Genomic DNA, 20,493 nt, shown 5'->3' on the forward strand with positions numbered 1-20,493 from the left:
CTAAAACATAGTCTGGTAGACACTTCCCGACGTTTCAGAAGAGCTTAATATCTCCTTAGTCACACTACACGATGCTACACACCATCAAACATCAATATTCTTACTCATCGCCGTGAGAACCTCAAATTTCACCCTGTTAGGAAATGTACGAGTAACAATTCGAGAACGGTTACCAAAATGTAATTTTTAATCAATTGAATAAAAATTTACTTGGATATTATCCATCGTCTAGTAATAAAACGTAAAAAACGTAAAACGACGTTTCGGAGATGGGGCTCCGGAGATAGGGATTAGCTCTATCTAGTGGGCCCAACCTGAAGACGGAGATAGAGCCCCATCTCCGAAACGTCGTTTTACGTTTTTTACGTTTTATTACTAGACGATGGATAATATCCAAGTAAATTTTTATTCAATTGACTCTTCACCATCGTCAAGAAGTTTTAGATTTGGTAATTTTTAATATTTATAAATGGTACCAGTGACGTCAGACTCAGAGTTGTTTGGCTTCAGTGATATGTGGTCCGGTCTGCCGATGACGTCATAACGAAGGATTCTCCAACATGGTTGTGCGAATGGCTGGAGATTCCCCGAGATAATTACAGTAACAAAATTAACTAAAAACACGGGTACGCATGGGAAACAGAACAGAATCCGCTTTGCCTATCCGGTCATATTTAGGTCGTAATATATTAATACGAGGCGCGTCCCAAAAGTAAGTTTCCTTGGGGCCGTTTACAGAAACAAAACACAATTTCATGGAAATATTTATTGCAACAGATACAGCAAGTGTCCAGCTATTTTTCAACATATTCGCCACCGGAATTGAGACATTGGTCATACCGTGGGACCAACTTTTGAATACCTGTGTCGTAGAAGTCTGCCGCCTGGGATTGGAACCACTGTGTGACAACCATCTCCGCCTCTCTGTCATTCTCAAAACGCTGACGCTGACCGGACAGGAATTTCTTGAGGTGTAGGAAAAGATGGAAATCACTGGGAGCGAGGTCCGGGCTGTAGGGTGAATGATTAAACACCTCCCAGCTGAACTCCTGCAGGAGACTTGCTGTCCGTCGAGCCGTGTGCGGCCTAGCGTTATCACTGACCGCACTTCACAGTCGGCGGGAGCTGGAATAAGAACCTCCATCTTCAACAGCTGCAACGATGCTACTGTGAGAACGCGGGAAGTGCCGTTAGTGCAAGCGCCATGCTACGTCATTTCTCTATCACGTACGCACAGTCGCTTCGCGCAATATAAGGTTTGCTAGCTGTGGGACGAGTTGGAAACTTACTTTTGGGACGCGCCTCATATAATATAATGCCCGTTCTTCTTGTCCGATCTGAACCAAAACTTTAATGTGTCGACATATTTTACTGAAACTCCCTAATATCAAATTTAGTGAAAAACTGTTCAGCTGTTCTCAAACTGTTTCATTCCTTCGAACGAACTGCAGAAGAAATGTGAGCCTGATGTATTTCCTATCCAGAATAGTCAATAACAGATTTCTGAGACCAGTACTTTCAACTTTGATTCACAGTAAAGTTAAGAATAGATCATATCCATAGAATATTTGCTACTGTTCACTACAAAGAGGCCTATAAAACTTAAAAATAAAAAATAAAATATGCATAACTAACGTAATTTATTTATACTTTGAGCTAGAGCTCTGATAATATTATTCGTACATCTGACACGTGCAATCAGAAGTTACTTAGTACATTATCTGGGCAATAAAACACTCCATAGTTACATTCTGGAAACAGAGTATATATTTATTATTCCTTGTTTGTACAAAGTACGACTGTGTCCAACCTGTAGCTGAAGCTATGTAAACACGAAAGTAAACTTGTCTCTCTGTTTCCTTATTGACACAAATAGAAGTGATGTTTTACGTCAACGATGTCACAGGAGATCTGCAGTGTGACGAATATAAACGATATTGCCCTTTTTCGAGACTTGATTGCCGTTAATCACCAATTTTACGATTTAAAATCACAGCACAACGTTGCAACACAAACGACGGTCACATGCAACTGAAGACAGCTCAGAATTCGCAGAACAGCAAAGCTACCAACGCTATACTGTTGACCTAAGAGAGGGGGGAGGTCCTTCTGTGGCGTTGAAGCATGCAATTTTTGCGAAAACTGATAAAATCACATTACTGACATTGTTATCCGAGTTTTACAGTAAGTTTTGGATGAATATATAAATGTAATCCACACGAAAGTCTGTTTACAACAGAATATTAACAGCTAAAACAAGTTTAATGTTATTTATTTCAATAAAAATACACAAAGGACACGATTATTATAAAGCTTTAAAATCACAGTTGGAGACTCTACAAGGATAATATCAGTTCGTGTCATACATCTTCCGAAATTAAATGTACGAACCATTGGAAGCCTTTTAATTATTTCATTAAACTGCTATTACAGGCCTATTTACAATTTACCAACCCCTGAGTGCTTTAGAAAGTAATTTACTATTCTATCCTTGACAGGGGTGAACACTAATCATGTTATCGGGTGTTTTAAAATAAACAAACGCGCTGTCGAATTTTTAAATTTCGCTTCAGAATAAATAAACAAAACTTAAACTAAAATACATCACGAATATGAAGGAGTTTGGAAAATCCGATCAATAAATTCGGATGGAAATGAAAGCTGTATTATTAGAGATGATTTATGGATGCAAAAACTTGGAGCAACCCTTAACGACAAACCAAGAAGGGAAAGTTACTTGTATAGTAATTAGGTCATGGCAGGATAAGTTGCTTCATAGTAATCAGAGGAATAAGTTTATAATAAACTACGATGATGGATGGGAAACAAGAAATTATTGGAATATCTCCTGAGTCCTATTATCTTTAAAGTTTTCTACTGGTAACGAAAGGTATATAAAAACTATGACAAATTAGTAACTACAGAATTTAAGGATTCATTTCTATTCAATATTTGCACATGTACGAATCACACTTGTTTTAAAGTGATAAAATTTAACTTAAAGGACTTGTAGATATTCACGTCTGTAATTAGTATTAAAATAAATAGTATTAGATCGAAAATTTATTTTGTTCAAGCATTTGTTTAAATCTTGTCAGTCTGATCACAATAAAATTCCTATTAAATATTAAAATATTACTATAATTAACATTTAAATATTTAAATTATATTAAAATGATGTTCTCTATCGATATGTTCGATATACATTAGAACATCACTTTAATATATTTTAAATATTTAAATGTTAATTAAAGTAATATTTTAATATTTTAATATTTAATAGGAATTTTATTGTGATCAGACTGACAAGATTTAAACAAATATATATTTATCACAATATGACGCAACTTTATCATCTTTGTTTAAGCACTTTAAAAACTTTCAACAGACAACTAAGACGATTAAAACAGAGAAATTAGTGAATAAATGAAAGTCTTTAAAGTGACATGCATATTTTCGTAATACTCTTGTTTCCGGGCATAGTGATATTCCCAATAAATATTTGTTACTGTGGTTATAAATGTTTAGTGGTTAGTATTCCTAATTATTATTCGGGGCAAATCAGATTCACATCATAGCCTGAAAGCTATTCATAATATCTGAATATCTTTGAAGTTTCAACATCTTTTTCTATTCATTACTCACTATTATTAATGTTATGTAATAAGAGCTATTGTCCTTAAATAAATAAATGCAAAAACAAACCCCTTAAGTATATTTAAGTTGCACTGGCTTCCCCTCTGCGGGAATAGACGCAAAGTAAATCTATCTGACGTAATGGGAGTTTATGTCACTCTCAAATTACCAGTTCTTGCAGTTAACACTATCTGAAGGTGGCAGAGAAATCTATGATCGTAGGAACCACAAAACAGTGTCGTACGCATGGACGTGAGTCGGAGAGGGGAAAGAGAGGGGAAAAGAGGGGAAGGAGAGGGGGAAAGAGGGGAAGGAGAGGGGGGAAAATAGGGGAAGGAGAGGGGGAAGGAGGGGAAAGAGAGGGGAAAGTAGGGAAAGAGAGAGGAAATAGAGGGAAGGAGAGGGGAAATAGAGGGAAGGGGATTCAGGTACCCATAAAAACGAAATGAAGGGGTGGGATAGGTCTCACGTGAGTTCGTTTGCTCTCTTTTTCGAAACCCCCTTTTTTTCGAAGTTTTGTTGGTTAACGATTTCTGATATATTCAGAAAGATTTAATTAACCTACTTCATAATATATTGATTTGTAAGTGTATATGATATCTTAAAAGCCCGAATGTTGGTGAAACCTAGGATTTACCAGACAAACCTAGGTTTTACCAAACATTGTTGGTAAAAGCCCGATTTTACCAATGGGTCTTGGTAAATGATAGGATTTACCAAAAGCAGGTAATAAAATGTTAGGTTAGATGTCTCATTTTTTTTATTTCACAATTTTTTATATTTCTTGCAGTGTATTTATCTATTATTTTGACTTCTGTTAAACTTTTATAAAATACAACTTAGATAAGGAATGTATGTTTCTAAACCCCGAAAATGGGGTTTTGCCAACAGTTAATGGTAAAACCCCGAAATAAGACGCTAATATTTCTTTCTTCGGGCTTTTACCAACACTGTTTGGTAAAACCTAGGTTTGTCTGGTAAATCCTAGGTTTCACCAACATTCAGACTTTTATATACATATAAGAATATTCTACACGAAAATATTGCAGTGAAGAGAAGTGCTTTTGGATTCCACTATTGTGACTGACTTAAAGTAAGATTTCAGTTACTGGGTTTTAGCGCCGTGTAATCTTGTAGAAGTTTAGCAACGTTTCAGAGGTCCTTGCTGCCTCCATCACTAGGTTGATAACTGTAAGTAGCTCGATAATAACTGGCCCAACACTCCTATAAAAGCAATTCTGGGACGTGCTAATTTTTAAGTATAAATATGTATTGTTTTTCGTTATCTTTAAAAACAAATGCAAAAATTAAGTGTACAAAAATAAAAATACGGACATAACACAAAGAATAGATAAATGTTGTTATCTAATTTATCTACATTATGGACGCTAAAGATCATCAGAATCACTGGAATCAAAAACGCTACTGCGAAAAATATTGATATTTTTAGCAGAAATATTAACATATAAATAAAACTGTATATACAATATATATTATTTAAATCTTGTCCGTCTAATCACAATAAATTCTTATTAAATATTAAAATATTACAATAATTAACATTTAAAATATTTAAAATATTAAATGATGTTCTTTATCGAAATATTCGATTTACATTAGACCATCATTTTTCACAATGTTTCAGATTTGTATAAAATGTTGTGTCTGTCCGTTACTGGTCTCATTATTGTTTATTTACACACCAGCAATCATATGACGTTAAAATGTGCGTCGTTAACTTAATCGTAACATTCAATTTTTAAAGTTATTTAAATAAAAATGTTTCTATGGAAAAAAGAAAGTGAAAATAGATTACTGAAAAAACACTACACAAAGTCTACTGAATATTTCAAAGGATTTTGATTCTGGCTTGTTGGCTGTGTACACAATAACACGCAAGTTTACTTTTAACTTTAAACAAAATGGCTTGTCAGAATGAACTGACATACAAGCTGGTTATGTGTAAAATATTAAAATGTGTCAACCTCCCATACCTTTATTTTGTATGTTAAAACAAAGGTTGTTTAAATCTAAGTAAAACAGGATTATGAGAGACGATGTTTTGATTATGAAAATTTTTCTCATTTTATATTAAAAAATACTCTTGCACTGTGATTGGAATCTCGTTTTTAGATATAAGTTAAGAAGAAGAACACTATTGAAATCAACTTGTTACTGAATATATCAATTCAGGTCTATTTTTTATATTATTAAATTTAATAGAAAACCACTCCTTTTCCTGAAACACGAATACAATTCGGAAATTAATTATCAGCTAAAGAACACTTTTGCACACACGTCACAATAGAATTTACGCCACTCTTTCACTACTAAGGGCTCTTCAAGAAATGAATAGTATCCAGTTGGATAGAGTTCATTAAATATGCAAAGTATAACAAATTTTAAAGTTCATATTATAGAAGGAAGTGATGGTGGCCAAATTTGTGAATGACCTCCGGATAAGATCTTAAAATATATTGACATAAATCCACCGTACATTCTGTTTATTCTAAACACGCTATTAAAATAATAGATGGCATGTAAATCTAGTAAAACATGGCCGATAAGAATCACGTTAAATTTTTTTAATGATTTAGAGGAGTTAATCTTAAAATAAAATACGTATTATTAGAGGTAATACAATACTATATCAAATCTAAAACTTCTTGACTATGGTGAAGAGTCAATTGAATAAAGATTTTCTTGGATATTATCCATTGCCTAGTAAATATAAAACGTAAAACGACGTTTCGGAGATGGGACTCTATCTCCGTCTTCAGGTTCCTACACAGTTGGGCCCACTAATCCCTATCTCCGGACCGGCTCTATCTAGTAAGCCCAACTGTGTAGGAACCTGAAGACGGAGATAGAGTCCCATCTCCGAAACGTCGTTTTACGTTTTATATTTACTAGACGATGGAAAATATCCAAGGAAATTTTTATTCAATTAATGCAATACTATTGGACGAATTTTCAGATAGTTCAAATACTATTTTGAAGCTTGTCATATCATTGATCTATAAACACTATTTTAATTCTTAAACCATAAAATTTACTTCAAAATTCCTAATGTTTGAGTTCTGATATTTAAACCACAATTTTTATATATTTAATAATCTAAAGACCAATAATTATGTATAGAAATGCTACCAGTGGTACTATAATGCCGTCTTTGAAAGCTTAGCGTTTGTTTAAAATATGTTTATGTTTTGAATGACAGGACAATTTCTCGTCACTCTTCGTTTTAGGCAATTTTCGCTAAACTGGGCCTACGCATCTCTGATACAGTGTCGTCGAATGCGTTTCTCTTCATAAAAAACTAAAACTTCACAGCAATATAATATAAATAGGACTGTAAATAAAACAACTGAATAGGGAGATGGAATAATTTGTTTGTTTATCGCACGAGAATATTGCACAGTCTGTAAATCTCAATTCATCTTAAGCCTGGAAAATATAAGGTAAAATTTTGAAATGAGTTTCCGTCAAGGCTAAGCTTATGGAGCGCTCGTGCGAATAACGTTCCGGACTTTTGATGCATTTTAATGACCCTCGAGAACGCCCTGATCCTCTCGATTAATCTGTTGGCATCTAAAGCGTCACTTTTAACGACTTTTAGAATATGCAATCTCGAGGTGAAGTGAAATCGTTCGTGTTACTGAGTTAGTTTAATCGACGTAATTCGTGGGAGATAGACAAATACATATAAAATTTCGCAGGGACCTGGAGAGAAGAGAAAATTTCAGAAGACCTAGTCATAAAAGATAAGCTTACATTAAGATTAGATTCATGAAGAATTAGGTAGTAAGGAATGGGTTAAATTCTATTGGTTCAGGATATGGAACGCTATTTTGAAATTTGTATCCATATGACCAGAGTCTTGGGTTTATAAATTATAAAGATATTTCAACAGAAAAATAAGATTGTGCCACTTTTAAGATTTTAATATATATTTGTTTAAATAAATATTTAAATTTAGAAGCATAAAAAGTCTCACTGCAAAAGAACAATACATTGTCCCCTTCTTGGTAGGTTAAATTATTCCTGCAGCTAGAATTGGTAAACGTTTCCTTATAAACAGAACTTGCTTAAGTTAACAGAATTATTACCTTGGCTGAAGGTCTTGAAATGTTGAGACCAGGAATTACAGCTAGTGGTGGGAGGCTGATCCCCAAATATAATTTTATTTTAAAATACATTTTTAACTGAAATAGCAAACATATAACATATATTAAGTTAAGTTTTTCCCACTATACGCCATGTAGGCGCTTGGGGGGAGAGGAGGTATAGCTCCTTCCTTCCTTGACCTCGGCACTAGATGGGGGTGAGTGGTCAGCATCACGCCCCGGCCGGATTTACCCCCGGGAAAGGATCCCGGTACCCATTGTAGAGGAGGCTGGGTGGGCCCCAGAGCCGGTCTGGACGCAGACGCTAGAGGAATAATCCTCTGCCCCCGTCGGGGATCGAACCCCGGTCGTCCAGCCCGTAGCTAGTCACTATACTGACTGAGTTATCCCATCTCATTATAACATATATGCATACCACATATACAACGCGTGCCACTTGTTAATCAACTATACGAGTTAATTTATTAATCTCTTCGTCATTTCTAGATAAGATTTTTTCATGTGTGTGTTTAACGAATTATAAATAATTCTCTAGTGATTTTACATAATTTTTTTACGAGGGCCATTTAATATTTTGGAGGTCTCGACGTTTGTATTCGTGTGTCGTAAGTAAACTGTTACCACCGTAGCACTTCTGGTGTTTGTCTTTCTTATCGTCATGTAAGCATTCAATAAATCATTTCCCAGTTACAGTTTAGCTTCTAGAACCAGCTAGGTGGTAGTCAGACAGAACAGTTTCTGCTGTCACACAGTGTTAACCATTTAAAGCTCAGTGGTCAGTATACAAACCACCTTCTGTAACATCTAAGAATTTCGCGTTTTACCCACACAGTGAATTTACGAGTTTCATATGATTCTCAGTGTAAAAGACGATTATTTGCCTAAACAACCTTAACTAGTTGATTATTAAAATGGTGACGGTGACGATTTGTGTTTTATTTGAGGTAAGAACCGAAGTTTTATATATTAATTAGATAAACTTGTGTTTCAAAGAATTGGCTGTAATACACTTCCAGATGGACTGTCGTGGAAATATCTGTGCTCTATTAGATGATATTATCCCGTAAATTTAAAGTTGGCCACGGTGGTCTAGCGGTTAGAACGCTGGCCTTGTAATCCTGGGGTCTCGGGTTCGATTCCCGGCAGTGCCCGAATTTATAACTTGTGTTGGGCAAGGCCGTGGTCTAGGCAACACGGAGTTTTCCTCCGTGGCATCCCAACAATTACTCCATTCACACACAGAAGAAGGCAATGGCAAACCACTTCTGGATCATCTGCCAAGAACGTATATGAACAGGTCCCAGTCCGAGAAGAGAAAAGGATGGAAGGATCCTGTTCATATGGACCTGTCGTCAGACAGAACACTAAATAAAATAAAAAAATAAATTTAAAGTTAAGTGCAAATATTGGTACAAATCACGGTGCAGCAAATTCATTAAATTTCAAATCATATGTTGTTAAGAAATTTGAGATTAACTGTAGTCGCTAAAATCTCTTATCCACCCAGCAAGTTCTGGCTAAGTCATAGCCAATGATAGTACGCACACATAAATTTGAATGTAAATCCCTCCCCCCCCCCCCCCAAATGAAGGAAAGTAAGGTCAGGTGATTTGGCTGGCCGAGTAATTGGCATGTCCCTGCTAAATCCATTTCTCTGGAATATTTAAAATATTTTAGTATGGTGTCTGTTAAACTCAGTTATTCTTATAATTCAACATGATTATCATTCGTAATTGTGTTCTCTTAAGTATTACTTAAGCGAAAATGTGAGCATTAAATCCTCCATGTGTATAAAATCGCTGATATAAAATATCATTCTTAATTATAAAAGGGCTGGAAAAGATTCCTCGAAGTTTAGAAACTCTCTTTTTCTCAGCCTTTAACAAATTTAAAAGTAATCTTAAAACTACTTCACGAACATTATCGTCAATCTACTAAACACATTATAGACATTACTAACAAGATAAAACATTGCGTGTGTGTGATTTATGAACGTATAAAACAATTAAGCCGACTAATACTTCGGTAGGAACAGTTAACTGTAATACAAAACGTGTTTATTAAAACATCTAATATTTTAATATTTGCCGTCAAATCACAATTTTAATAAGATGATAAAATATAAAATATTTAAAACATCATTTCACGTTCCGCATCGAATGATCGATTTACAAATTGGAACGTCTCTTACGACATGTTTCGGTTATATTTAACCGTCCTCAGGTATAAATTAGATTGGTAAAATTTAAAACTCGAATTACAATCATTTACAATGTTATGCAGTTTATTGAAATGTTCTTATCAGATTACTCTTATATGTTAGAATGAAGGTATTGTTTTTTTATATATGGCGTGTGTAAATGATTGTAATTCGAGTTTTAAATTTACCAATCTAATTTATACCTGAGGACGGTTAAATATAACCGAAACATGTCGTAAGAGACGTTCCAATTTGTAAATCGATCATTCGATGCGGAACGTGAAATTATATTTTAAATATTTTATATTTTATTATCTTATTAAAATTGTGATTTGACGGAAAATATTAAAATATTAACCTAATTCACAATTTGACGCAAATATACTACTTTATAAAACATCTACATCACATTTCTTCAACCTCCGGCCCGCCGAACTTAGGAGCGGCCCTCGAGTGAATTCACTCACGAAAAATCATGAAAAATATTACAATAACGTCTTCACATGAACTTAAGACAGGTCGAAATTTCAAACTATATAATTCCATTCCATAATTTATAATAATTTTTCCTCAAGATCCCTTTTAATATTATCGTCTAGTCTAAACCTACGTCTTCCGAGTACACTCTTTTATTCAGGCTGTCGAATCAGGATGTAAGAGTTTTTCATCTGTATACGTGCTGCATTACCAACTAATCCTCTACAGATTTGATCATCCTAATATTATTAATGTGACTGGTGCAGATTATAGACCTCTCCATAATGCAGTTTCTCCGACCTCGTGTTACTTCATCGCACTTAGTTTCAAATATTCTGCAAGTATCTTGTTCTGAACACACACAATGTTTTCTCTTGTGTTAATGTAAAATATAAAATTTTACACTTATACAAAACAGCAGGTAACGTTAATAGTTTTTTTGCATATAAGTAAAGCAAAAGTAAAGCTGTCCCAATATACGCCATGTAGGCGCTTGGGGGGGGAGTGTTTCTTCATACGAATACTTATTCTTTGCAGTGTTCGCTGATTATCTTCACCGCCAAATTTCACCGCTGTAACAGTTTGCTCGACATCGAAAAGTTTAGTTTTCCTTCAAAATCAGAAATAAAATTTGACGTGAAACTATATTTAAATCTATATTCCGAATTCAAATGTATTAATTTCATTTCGCTTGGCGAAGAGGCTGAGGATATTGGACCTGACTTGTACAAGACATCGCTTACCCCAGTAGTAATCGGGCATAATTACACAAAGTTTCCCTGTCAGGGATATTTTGTACTCGTGGACAGAAAAGAAGAAAATTTAAATTCTTTAAAATATATACATTTTAAATCACAGGATAATGTTATAATTTTTATCCTAAATGATGACTGTCCACTTGGTAAGTTTCTGGATGTAAGAATATTCGGAGAATCACAGGTCGCTGTAATTTGTAGCGGTACAAAATTAGCATACCGTCTCGACACCGCAGGAGACCTCCATATTGTATCGGACAGCACAAATTTATTCCAAGACAAAACTTCATCCTCTAAAAACTACATGGGACGTTTCTTGACGGTCAGCACTTTCCACTGCCCGCCGTTTTCATATGGAACTGGAGACGGGATGACGACCTCTTCGTACAAAGGAGACAGTAAGCAAATTTAACTTTTACCATTCACTACTTACAGTAATGTTTAATGACCATGGAGTTACATTGAAAAATCCAACTATCCACGCCTAAATCCGGCTGCAATATCATTCAGAGAGAATAGCTACATTAGGTTTTATGCTCCTGTAGAAGTTTCCAGTGTTGACAAGGAACACGCAACAGCGCGTTTGAAGATTTCTGTATTCTGGGTTGTTGCGCTGTGTAGTCTGGTCGATGCTAACCAACGTTTCAGAGGTCATACTGCCTCCGTCATGAGTATTCATCGCCCTGATGACGGAGGCAGTATGACCTCTGAAACGTTGGTTAGCATCGATCAGACTACACAACGCAACAACACAGAAGACAGAAATCTTCATCGCCCTGATGACGGAGGCAGTATGACCTCTGAAACGTTGGTTAACATCGACCAGACTACACAGCGCAACAACCCAGAAGACAGAAATCTTCATACTCTGATGACGGAGGCAGTATGACCTCTGAAACGTTGGTAAACATCGACCAGACTACACAGCGCAACAACCCAGAAGACAGAAATCTTCATACTCTGATGACGGAGGCAGTATGACCTCTGAAACGTTGGTAAACATCGACCAGACTACACAGCGCAACAACCCAGAAGACAGAAATCTTCATACTCTGATGACGGAGGCAGTATGACCTCTGAAACGTTGGTTAACATCGATCAGACTACACAGCGCAACAACCCAGAAGACAGAAATCTTCATCGCCCTGATGTTGATCGTCTTAGGTGCAAATTTCTAATGCAGCTATCACTCACATATCAAAATAATTCGGGACAATTTGACTACATCTGTACCACATTTGTAACCCCTCATTACTTATATGAATCATGTTTTTAGCAAACAATTTATTTTCGCAGGTATGTTGGATGGTATCGAGATGAAAATATTCCTCGAGATCTCGAAACGTCTCAATTTCACTTGGAGACTTCAAGAACCACCCGAATCAAATAAATGGGGGCAGAAATTTGAAAACGGTTCCTGGTCGGGGGGGATTTTAGGTGCTTTAGTGGAGGGAAAAGCAGATCTGGGATTCTGTTTCCTGTGGCTCGTGGATCCCCAGGCAAGTGACGTCGACATTACATTTCCCTGGAACGCGGTATGCAATACATTCTTGGTACCTCGACCGCAGCGTTTGAACCAACTGAGTGCGGTGTTCCTTCCGTTCAGATTCTCGCTTTGGGTCACCATTTCTGTCGCCACAACCATCACCACTACACTACTGTGGTTCCTAACACGACTAGGCTCTCAAAGTCTACAATGTGACTCTGAAGGTAACAGCTTAGCTTCTGAGGACAACTTTAACTTCAACTCACAGAATTCCTACTTTCTTTTGTAATTTTAATATTTCTTACATTAAGGATTGCAGTTGGGTTTCTGGGTTCTGTCGCCGTGTAAACACGTCTTTAGATGCTAACGTTTCGGAGAAATAATACTCTCCATCTTCAGGGCTAAACATAACCACCTACCATCCACGACGCCGTGAAAACCTTTGGTTTTCTGGGCTATAATTTATTCCACGTGTTTACCTTACTCAAAAAAGAAGGTTCGGTTTTTTTATGTCAGTTTATTCATTTTCTGGATCGCTCTATGTATCACCTTGTGTCAGAGCAACATCGCAGAAAACATTTTCATACTAGCCGCCATGAGAACCTTCAATCTCATCCGATGTATCTGACTCATGGTTCACTAGTTATTGTAAGTAATCGGCTTGGGAGTCTCGTTCCTGCTTTAGAATGTGAAAAAGAAAAACACATATCAACCCTGAAGATGAAAACGGTTTTTTTTTGGGGGGGGGGGGGAACTACAGTATCTGCCTAAAACTTTACACCTAGCCTGCAAGTAACTGGATTACAGGAGAACAAATTCAAAATTGGGTTCATGTTTCTTTTTTCGAAAATATATTACCACAAATAATTGTCATCAGTGTCGGTACCATCTCATAAGTTCGCACGGTCTCAGTGTTAATATAACGATGAAAGCTATAAGAATAATACATAAATGCAATGAATTTCGCTAACATTATTCTCATACGAAGTTTCGCTGAAATCCTTTAATTTTTTTTAAAAAAAATGTTATTAGACGTAGATACACGATCATGATGAACCATGGAACAATTAGGAAATTTTAGGTGATAAATACAGAAATTATATTGTGTAACCACTAACTGGTGTCTTTTCAGGACGTCTTAGTTGGGGTAAATGTTTACTGGATATGGTAGGAATTCTAACCATGGCGAACGCAAAACCATCGCAGAATGGTTCCTACAACTTGAGGCACCTGATTAACTCGTGGGCAGTGTTTACCTTGCTGATAACCACTGCATATTCCAGCGGACTGGTGTCCCATCTGACTGTTCCAACATATTCCGAGCCACTCGATTCTATTGGAGATCTGGTCAAGGCTAATATTTATTGGAGTGCAACTTATTACCCTGCTATGGAAAACCTATTTGATGTCGAGGTAGATGATTTCTTTTATTTGTTAATATAATATTAGAACAACTGTTAAAAGTATTTATTTTAATCAACATTTTTCTCAGTCTCGATAGCATGAATGGTTATAATGTTTTCCAGTTTAATATCCCCCGCAAATATGAAATGATCATATCTACTTTAAATTTTAGAACACTCTATTCCAGACGACGACATCTCGATGCGTTATTTCTTGTTAATTTCTTTAGGGGCAAAATAAATTGTCATTCCATTAAGGACACTGTTGGTTTACATGTGCCGGCGAGGCAAATAAGAGAATTTTCTACTTTTAGTGTGAGCAGTGCGCTAAGACATAGTCCTTCAGCGAGGTGCGTCATCACTGCAAATGACGTATGTAAATTTTTGGACGTATTTAGCGTAAACATTATCTCCCTTGAGCGAACGTTCTCAACAAGGGAAATGATCTAGATAGGTGTCTTGATAGATGATCTAGCTTCGTTATCTGTTTTTTTATATTATTTAAAGTTTTACAATTATATTAGTGTTCCCTAGGTGGATTATTTGTTTTTATTTATATTTCTTCATTTTTTTCTCTGTGTTAATATTGTTTCTATTTTGGGTTTGCCTGTACTTGGCAGTTACATTTAATACTGTACATGTACGAGGGTCGCTCATTAAGTAATGCCCCACATTTTTTTCCTCAGAACATATTTATTCAAGATGGCTCAAATTTAGTGACAATATAAATCAATGTTTCCTTTACACATACTATTTTTCCACATAGTCCCCATCAACTTGTACGGTTTTACGCCAGCGTGGAACAAGTGCATGCATGCCTTGCCGGTACCAGCTCTTGTCCTGTGCACGTAGCCATGTCCTCACTGCTTGAATAACGCTCTCGTCATCTTCAAATCTTGTTCCGCGGATAGCATCTTTAAGTGGCCCAAAGAGATGGAGTCGGAGGGTGGATGGGGCAGCACCGTTCAACCAAATTTGGTGATTTCTTCCCGGGTTCTCAGACTTGTGTGAGGGCGTGCATTGTCGTGTAGGAGCAAAATTTCTGCTGGATGCTTGTGAGGCCGAACTCGTCGAAAACGCTTCTTGAGGGTTTTCAGGGTCCTGATGTACGCGTCTGAATTGATGGTCGCACCTCTTGGCATCACATCCACAAGAATGACCCCATCACTGTCCCAAAAGACAGTCATCATGACTTTTCCGGCGGAGGGAGTTGTCTTGAATTTCTTCTTTCTCGGTGATTGAGGATGATGCCACTCCATTGACTGCCTTTTTGTCTCTGGCTCAAAGTGGTGTATCCAGGTTTCGTCACCTGTAATGATCCGGGACAGAAAGACCTCTCCCTCAGCATCAAAACGCTCCAACAATTCAGAAGAAATCGTTTTCCTTTGAATCCTGTGGTCTGCTGTGAGACTTCGTGGAACCCATCTTGCGCACACCTTCGAATATGCGAGAGCCTGGATAATTGCAATCACACTTCCATTGCTGACTGAAAGCTGTTGGGCCAATTGTCGAGTTGTGATGCGCCGATCCTCACGAATAATGGCATCCGCGCGGTTCAACATGTCTGGAGTGGTGGCTGTGGCAGGACGCCCAGAGCGCGGCAGATCACGGAGCTCGGTTTCTTCACTTCCTGAAGCTTTAACTCTCTTAGCCCAGCGACCAACGGTGCTCCTATCGACTGCACAGCTTCCATACACAGCACACAAACGTTTATGAATATTCACCACCGTTTCTTTTTCAGCAACAAGGAATTCAATTACAGCTCGTTGCTTGTAACGAGAGTCGTTCACAGACGCCATTTTAACAGTTCACTACAGCTCCGCTATCGGTTGGAATCATTTGAAACTCCGTACACGAACGCGGGAAACATCAAATCTCAAGCATGTAAAAGTACACTTTTCTATCTTCATTATTGGCTGAGAAAAAAAATGTGGGGCATTACTTAATGAGCGACCCTCGTATAAGTTTAGTTAATCCGTTTGTTTACTATTATCCATTATTATTTCATTATTATTGTATGTATTCTGTGTTTGCCTGATATTGGTTTCTTGCTGTTGGCAAACACGTAAATAAATTAATTGAATTGAATTGAATTACGTCATATTTACAATTTTGAAACGTGATTAACGATACTATTTCACGCAAAAAGCTCTGCAAAAAACCCTTGAGTTTATTTACAAGTCACTGTAATGTTAATGAAACACATTAAGTCATCGTATACTGATGCTCACGAAAAGGATGCATACACAAATAATCCGTGGAGTTTAAAAAAAATATTATTTACGAACGTAAAGTGGTCTGCTAACGTCTTGATTGTGACCCTGCATGTCCGGTCCATGTAGTCCTCACTGATTTGATTATTCTAATAGCATTTTGTGAAGAGTATAACCTATATACCTCCTCATAATTCCTTCCTGAACCATCTTACGTCTAAATATTTTCCTAATCACTCTGTATTCAGGTACCCTTATCCTGTGTTCTTTACTTATTACGACAGACCAATTTTCACACCAATAAATACAACACATAAAATTAATATTTCTTATATTTTAATCTTTATGTTTTCAGATATAACAAATTTGAAGACAGAAGATGTTTAACTGCGTAGTAGAAGACATTATTTTAACTTAAAATGATAATAAAGTCGTAGTCAATCCAGTTCTGATTATTTTTACTATCGTTTCCAAATATTTAAACATCCTTATTTTCGAAAAAATTATTATCTACTTTTTTTAAATGTTCTTACATTAAACACATATATAATTTTCTCTGAGAACTGACGATGATTGTATTTGTATGTTCACAGAATGCTTGGCATCGTCGTTTCATACGTAAATTTCAATTTTTCGCCAAAGAATCCAGCCTAGCTAGACGCCGTAACCACGCGGTCATCGGATACGCCCTGGAAGGGAAAATCCCGTACTTTCTAGAAGGAGCGCCTTTGTACGCAGACGAACTGGCAGACCTTCGCGTAATGCGGGAGTGCATAAGTCGGTATTTCGTATCGTTCGGGCTCGCCAAGAACTCGCCTTACACAACGGCGTTCAACGAGGTCCTGGTTCGTTTGATTGAAGCCGGAATTGTGCAACATTGGAAAGAGAGTGTCGTATATCGACGTGTCGATCCGGCAATGTCAAATCTGTTTGCAGATTATTTAAACTACAATAAAGGACCTAAAATGTTAAAAATGGAGAATATTCAAGGGGCCTTCTTGCTGCTAGGAGCTGGGATCCTGATATGCATTCTTGTCCTTTTCGTTGAATTATCTCTTCAATGGATGTCGAAGGTGCGTCTTGAAACACATGTACTGTTCGCGACTGTAATCTTGAGACTTGCAAGGAATCCAGTAACTCCGTAGCGTTAACGGTAGACTTCCTCACCCCGTAAGTCTCAAGATTACAGTCGCGTACAGTAGATCATATTAAACATCATACACTACTTCGCATGTTTTCTAAGCATCATCTCTGGCTAACATTCCTTTGCGTTCGGAAGGTACCGATTTCAGATCTGGTCCTTGAAACGGTTTATTACTGGGTATGCAAGAGAAAATTACACAAATAAAACTGGATTCAATTGAAACGTACCAATCTCTTATGAAAACCGTAATTAGTAATAATTGTGTTTAACTTTCACTATCAGTATCTTCTTTGATTTCATAATCATAACAAATATATAATTTGTGATCATTTAATTAGAAATAAACTGGACAACATTAAATTATTGTATTATATTTGCAGAAATAATTAAGCTGCCCCACCATTCATTATCTTCCGTGAGACGTCGGTCAAGACATTACCCTCCTTAATGGAACTTACAGGTTCATAATCGCGTTCACATATAGAGATCATTAGGCAATATCTTAAGGTATTTCAGTCTTATCCGTTAGATTCCAACTAATTTATTTAATTATACATTTAAAAATACCCTTTCAACTGTATTTATGTTTTCAGAACTGAAAAAAATCTTTAAGTGAAGGTATAAGAAATTATATGAGTCATAAAATACTAAAAATGTATGTAATCGACCAGACTACACGGCGCAACAACCCAGAAGACAGAAATCTTCATACTAAGAATCTCCCTGATGAAGGAGGCAGTATGACCTCCGAAACGTTGGTAAACATCGACCAGACTACACAGCGCAACAACCCGGAAGACAAAAATCTTCATACTAAGAATCTCCCTGATGAAGGAGGCAGTATGACCTCCGAAACGTTGGTAAACATCGACCAGACTACACGGCGCAACAACCCGGAAGACAAAAATCTTCATACTAAGAATCTCCCTGATGAAGGAGGCAGTATGACCTCCGAAACGTTGGTAAACATCGACCAGACTACACGGCGCAACAACCCGGAAGACAAAAATCTTCATACTAAGAATCTCCCTGATGAAGGAGGCAGTATGACCTCCGAAACGTTGGTAAACATCGACCAGACTACACGGCGCAACAACCCGGAAGACAAAAATCTTCATACTAAGAATCTCCCTGATGAAGGAGGCAGTATGACCTCCGAAACGTTGGTAAACATCGACCAGACTACACGGCGCAACAACCCGGAAGACAAAAATCTTCATACTAAGAATCTCCCTGATGAAGGAGGCAGTATGACCTCCGAAACGTTGGTAAACATCGACCAGACTACACGGCGCAACAACCCGGAAGACAAAAATCTTCATACTAAGAATCTCCCTGATGAAGGAGGCAGTATGACCTCCGAAACGTTGGTAAACATCGACCAGACTACACGGCGCAACAACCCGGAAGACAAAAATCTTCATACTAAGAATCTCCCTGATGAAGGAGGCAGTATGACCTCCGAAACGTTGGTAAACATCGACCAGACTACACGGCGCAACAACCCGGAAGACAAAAATCTTCATACTAAGAATCTCCCTGATGAAGGAGGCAGTATGACCTCCGAAACGTTGGTAAACATCGACCAGACTACACGGCGCAACAACCCGGAAGACAAAAATCTTCATACTCACCGCTGTGAAAACCTCAAATATTACGAAAAATGTAAGTTTACAAACAACTAAAATTATCTACAATTAAAATAACTAATATGTACTAATGTCTGTATTAAATTTTGTGTTTTAAATTTGCATTATTTTGTATTTCAATAATATAAGAAGTCACTACCCTTCAACAACACTTCTATTTTAATATTATCATTAAACTACTTGAACATTCCTAATATGACAACCAGTAAATAAATTCTTCAGTACCATTCTTTCCTGTCCTGTCATCTGCTATGCTGTTTTGAGAACTGAATTATTATTTTTCTCCAAGAAATAAAAACAGTTCATATACATTTGGAAACCGCATCTAGAAACTACTCAGACATTTTAGGTTCTAAATATACGTATATGTTATATAGAAATAATATTTTCGTCGTGTTGTTATAAAATAAAAATTTTACGAAGAATAATAACCTGGTATCCATGATTTATGCTGGCCTGTTGATAACTGCTGACGAATCTCTCAATAGTCGGTAAAGTTCTACCAGCCTAAACGAGGGAATAACCCTGAACATAGTCATTTTCATAATACGCACCGTGAAAACCTGAAATCTCGATTATAATATTGGTTTAGTACGATTCATTTTAAGGGAAAACTTACTGAAAATTTACTTATAACTTGGAAGATTTCACAATGAATTACGTTACTCACGTTTTAAGTTAAAAATATTGTCTATGTATTATATTAAACGTATTGTTATTTAAAAACAAATAAACTATTCTGAAGAATTTGCATATTATTTATTAAAATTCGTGTCAAATCTAACTACATTTTTTAATTTTTTTTAAAAAATAATTACAGATATATACGGCGATGCAAACTATTGAAGCGACATTAGATTCTACGGAATCATAAAACCAAAGAACATAATGTGTTATCTTGAAGTTTCAAATATTTATAATTTATCTAAACATATTTTGTTTTTAAAGTGTGAAATAACAAATACATTTTGTTTTCGTTTATGTTCTGTAGCAATAATTTTGAACTACAATAGTTAAAGATACGAAATCTAAATAAAGGATATTATAATAATGATTTATTAAATAAATATTTGTAAGCTAATAAAATCTCATGGTATTTATTCGTAACAAAGTTATCAACACGTAATTGATCTGTACGCACAACTCGATACAATGCAATTTGTAAGACTATTCATTCACAAATTGTTTATCGATCAAATTCATACACTACGCTATCAAGACGAAAATTATTATAGTAATTTAACGAATTACTGTCGCACAACACAAAAACCAGAAACGCTTACTTTGAATAGAAAACACATTAATGATAACGTTCAGTGGCTCTAGTAAAGCTTCATACTTAAATAAAATAATTTAATTGTATCTCGCTGACGTCATTGGCTGCTACAATAACCGTTCAAAAC

The 20,493-nt window shown here is 36.3% G+C and overlaps 2 protein-coding genes across 16 annotated transcripts in view; one reads left to right on the plus strand and one right to left on the minus strand.

Moving 5' to 3' along the window:
* Slob (Slowpoke binding protein) overlaps positions 1–20,493 on the minus strand; it is a 543,833-nt gene that overhangs the window by 153,764 nt on the left and 369,576 nt on the right. The window lies entirely within an intron of this gene.
* On the plus strand, positions 12,494–14,124 carry LOC147872680 (glutamate receptor ionotropic, delta-1-like). The gene is made up of 2 exons (XM_087355421.1): positions 12,494–12,905; positions 13,814–14,124. The coding sequence occupies exons 1-2, from the start codon at positions 12,494–12,496 to the stop codon at positions 14,122–14,124; spliced, it is 723 nt and encodes a 240-aa protein (XP_087211547.1).

The sequence above is a fragment of the Zootermopsis nevadensis genome, unplaced genomic scaffold (assembly GCF_977971745.1).
Source record: "Zootermopsis nevadensis isolate Lab colony 2312 unplaced genomic scaffold, Znev_1.0 Znev_ptg000024l, whole genome shotgun sequence".
Taxonomy (NCBI): domain Eukaryota; kingdom Metazoa; phylum Arthropoda; class Insecta; order Blattodea; family Termopsidae; genus Zootermopsis; species Zootermopsis nevadensis.